This window comes from Chelonoidis abingdonii, chromosome 14 (assembly GCF_003597395.2).
Source record: "Chelonoidis abingdonii isolate Lonesome George chromosome 14, CheloAbing_2.0, whole genome shotgun sequence".
NCBI classification, from domain to species: Eukaryota; Metazoa; Chordata; order Testudines; family Testudinidae; genus Chelonoidis; species Chelonoidis abingdonii.
Genome location: NC_133782.1, coordinates 35,500,343 through 35,504,895, shown reverse-complemented (window position 1 = coordinate 35,504,895; position 4,553 = coordinate 35,500,343). Strand labels below are relative to the sequence as shown.

The following is a 4,553-nucleotide window of genomic DNA, read 5'->3' as shown; positions in this document are numbered from 1 at the left end:
AGGTCAAATCTACCCAAAATGCAAATATCTCTACAACAGGAGCATTGATTTGACTCTGGGAGAATCGGTAACTGCAGCTTTTACCCCACCACTCAAACCGGGTATTTCTATTTCACCCGTATTTTAACTTGCGTATTTTACCCCCATTTCAACATAAATGAGCAATTTAACGGTATATTGTCCATGTGTAAAGGGACGTTTTCATTCGAATTTTATCTCAATTTGTATTTTGAGCAATAGGTCACTTCATCTACATTTGTACTCACCTTTAACCCTTGTTTTACTACGAATGATTTTCCCCCACTCTACACCGATACAGGTCATCTCGTCAGCTAAGAACATAGGTATTAATGGTTTCCTAATTAAAGATCAGGCCCATTATATTATCCAAGGATTGTGTTTAAATTAGCTCTTTACAGAAACCTGTAACTGTTAGAGGGAGATATATTTTTAAGCAGCGTCAGTACTCAGGCTGTTTCGAGGCTCTGCTGCCCTTTTTAATGCCTGTGACATCCCCTGCAGCAGGGCTGGGAGGTTTCTGTACAGCTCTGCTGTGAGGCTCTGTCACTGTGCCAGACGCAGGGCGCAGAGATACACCGCTGTGTCTGCCAGCTTCAGGGCAGTGATGTTCAGAACTGTGGAGCTGTCGTTCGCCTGCGAAGAAAACCTCTCCTGGGCGAAATCTGCAGTATCACTGAACGTGCTTCCTCTTGCTCCTCTCAGGAGGATGTACTGCGAGGCTCGGTTCGGATACTGACGGTACCAGTAGAGAAAGACACCACCAGTAGTGTAGCTGGTTTCATAAGAACAGCTGAGGGTCACGGTGTCGTCTTCTGACCCGGACACCTCGGGTTCATTGGACCGGATCGAGTCACCCAGCACCGCACCTGCAACGAGACACTCACGTTCAAGGTCAGCCAGGTGCATTGGCAGGTCTAGGCTGGGAATTTTAAAATAGCCCAAGGGGTTTATCCGCCTAATTTCGAACAAATTAAGGTTAGAGCAAAAATTAAGGTTAAAGCTAGCAGGGGCGTTCAGATCTGGGTCAGGGTTAGGATCTGGATTCGGATTCTGGGTAGAATGGGAGTTGGGAGCCGAATTCCATGACGCTTCTTCAAAAAACCCAGAGCCCGGTTACCTAGTTGGCTAAAGAGGCAAAAGCTGAAAATGAAATGCGTCTCCATGGTGCTTCAGACAGCGGCAGCAGGACAAGCTGAGAGGTCGCTGCGAGAAGAATTTAAATGCAATTTCTCGGAAGGACCGGGAGAGGATAGTGCGAGACCGACGTAGCAGAAGAGGGAAGCGTTCGGGAAATGCGTAACAGACACGGGAAACGGGCTGGGTTCTGCAACTGAAGCGCAGTTGAGAACTCATGGGACAAATTCCTTCCTCTGCATTTCCTGGAAGGTCTGTTTCTGGCTGTACGTCGTTTTCTCTGATTCATTTTCCTTTTTATTGTACTTCTTGTTGCTACGTGGTGATAACAGAATTAAATACATTGTGGAAAGACTTAAAAGCTCTGTGTTGTGTGTGCCGGTTTTGTGAGTGTGGGTTGTTTCTATCTGTCGCTATTGTTTGTGTTTGCACGTGCGCATGTGTCTGCATGCTTCTGTGTGTTGTGCCTTTGTGTATCTATCCCACTGGCCCCATGCTGGTTTACTCTTGCTAGGGGAATCAGGGCCGGCTTTAGGAAGCGCAGGGCCCAATCCGAACAGTTTCAACGGGGCCACGGCAAGGAAGACCAAAAAAAAAAAAAAAACACTTAAAAAAAAACACCTGGGGCTTGTACTCACTAGGCAGTGCTCCCAGTCTTCAGCGGCACTTCCGCGGCGGGTCCTTCACTCGCTCTAGATCTTCAGTGGCACTGAAGAACCTGCTGGTAAGTGCCCCCGAAGACCCAGAACAAGCGAAGGACCTACCGCCGAAGTGCTGCCGAAGACCTGGAGCGCCGCCAGGTGAGTAAAAATTAAAAATGCTCCTCTAGCCAGGGAAGAGATTCTCACTGGACGTGGTGCCCTCTTAGGCGTGGGGCCGGATTCGGGGGAATTGGTGGAATTGGCCTAAAGCCGGCCCTGGGGGGAATCCAGCCCCAATAGAAGTACAGCTGATGTAGTCAGGCGTGTCGTTGGGCAAGGATCGCCCTGACCATCCCATAAGACCGTGAAAGTGTGGGATCTCGATGTCCAGGATGTGTGGTGTTCACTCTGTACTGATGCTCGTGGAGGGGTGTTTACGCTGGTGGTATTGCTGATGCCGTGAGGAGTCCTGTTGGTTTCTTTCTTGTGGTTTCTCTAATGCAGTAGGAGGTTCTGGCGTACACGTCTGGCTGCTCTGTTGATCTCTGTTTCCTAATTCTCTTCGTCGCGGGTATTGTAGTTTTGAAAATGCTTGGGCGGAGTTTGTAGGTGTGTGTTGCTCTGGTTTATGGGTAATCAGATTTGCGGTTGTACCTCAGTTGTTGGCTCTAGACAATGGATCGTGTAGTGATGTTGTCCCGGCTGTATGAGAAGCTGTGAGGCCTGTTAGTGTGAGTGAAAGGTACGTAGCGTCGTGGTAGGCGTCTTCGTCGGCTTATGTGTTGTTTTCGTATTATAGTGGGTGGTGCTATGTTGACATCATCTTATTGCGACGGATGTAGGTGTTAGCAGTGGACTCCCGTGCTCAGAGTTAGGTCAGGAGGCTGGCTAGCGATGGTGAATGGTGGGGTGAAGCCTTGAAATCGTGGGTGGAATTTTTCTAGAGGTCTCCTTTCCATGGGTCCGAGATGATGAATTAGGTTAGTGGGTTTTCTATCATTTGGTAGCGTAGATAGAGAAGGGCTGGTGAATGATGGACGAGAAGTCTTGGAAGCTCGTTGTTCCAGGTCAGCCATAAAAATATCTGGCGTATGTGGGCCATGCGGAGTTGCCATAGCAGTGCCACTGGATCTGTGAGTATATGTTGTCATCAAACTTGAAATAGTTGTGGTGTGAGGATAAAGGCACAGAGCTCAGCAGCAGTTGTGCTGGGCGATTAATTCAGGGATACTGTTCACAACAGCTTGTCATCTCCATCTGTGCTTGTGGATGTTTGCTGTTAGAGAGCCTCTACATCCATGGTGGCGATAGGGATGGGTGTTTTCTGGAGATGGGTGACCAATGCGTGTGTAGTTCTTCAGGAAATCAGTGGGTGTCACCAGCAGTATAACTGGGAGTGCTGTTGGCATTAGGTCTGATGTAGAGAGTTGCACATATCCAGGACAGTCCTTCAGTGATATGTGCAATGCCCGATTGAATGGGGCGCTACCAGGATGTTCCGGGTTTGTGGATCTTGATGGTAGTTAGAGAGGTAAAATTAACCCTGGTCGGGAGCTTCTAATGAAAGTATGTTGATTTTCTCCATGGGTGTTAGTGTAGGGAGGTGTCTGAGTAGATGTCCAGTTATCTAGTGTTTCCTCAGGTGGGATGCTGGAGGGAAGTGGCTCTGTAGAATTTTGGTATTGGAGAGTTGGGTCTGGCAGGCTCCCTTTTGGTTTGGGATAGTAAGTCTGCTGTTCTTGATGACAACAGCACCTCCTATGTATTCAGCCTCTTTGTTATGATGTTCAGTGGTTTCTGAAGGCTGTAGGACTGGCATTGCGTTCTGCTCTGCACGACTTAGGTTATGAGGCAAGCCGTGTTGTTTTGTCTCCACTATTTCTGCCTGTGCACGATCTGGGTGAATGCTCAATGTATAGGTGCAGACTGTCATTGTCGCCTCAAGGGGGTCCATGTGGAGTTCGTTCCTCTGTGTGTTGGTTGGGTGAGCAGTGTCCTTGTATCAGTGTCACTGTGTCAGTGTTGTGCCTGGAAAGTGTTCTGTGGTCGCAGACGGCGAAAGTTAGGTGTCTTCCAGATCCCAAGCAGGAACTGTGATCAGTGGTGTGGTGAGGTAGTGGCAGTGGGCAGAAACGATAGTGTCCCCTGATAAGGTGACGCAGGAATCTTAGTTCTTCTCGTGGGTATCGTGAGTGTGTAGTTGGATAGATTGACGATATTGCTGGTGGTTATGGGTACCACGGTGTGGCCCCATGTGTCAGGTAGGGTTTAGACAGCTTACAGTCTATCACTGCTTACAGTCTATCACTACGGAAAAGGATTAAATGGACACAAATTCAGATATCAGGATGGCATATACACAAAACCTGTAGGAGAGCCATCTTCAAACCTCCCTGCGGGAGCTGCACACTATAGCAGACCTTAAGGTTGCCATCCTGCAGCAAAAAAACTTCAGAGACCAGACTTCAAAGAAACTGCTGAGCTTCAGTTCATCTGCAAATTTGACACCATCAGCTCTGGACTAAACTAAGACTGTGAATGGCTTGCCAATATACCAGAAACCAGTTTCTCCTCCCTTGGTTTTCACACTCTACTGCCTAGAACAGGGGCCTCACCTCCTGATTGAGCTAACCTCGTTATCTCTGGCTTGCTTGCTAAGCATATTATATACTGCCCTGGGACAATTTCCACTACCCTGCCTCTGGAAGAAAGTGGGTTGTTCGCCCACGAAAGCTCACGCTCCAAACGTTGTATAGG

General features: G+C 48.3%; 1 gene segment (V, D, J or C); it reads right to left on the bottom strand.

Moving 5' to 3' along the window:
- Positions 1 to 412: 412 nt before the first annotated feature.
- LOC116828055 (T cell receptor alpha variable 18-like) overlaps positions 413 to 4,553 on the bottom strand; it is a 31,505-nt gene continuing 27,364 nt past the window's right edge. The window contains 1 exon segment of the V gene segment in view: positions 413 to 887. Within this exon segment, the coding sequence occupies positions 565 to 887 (323 nt within the window).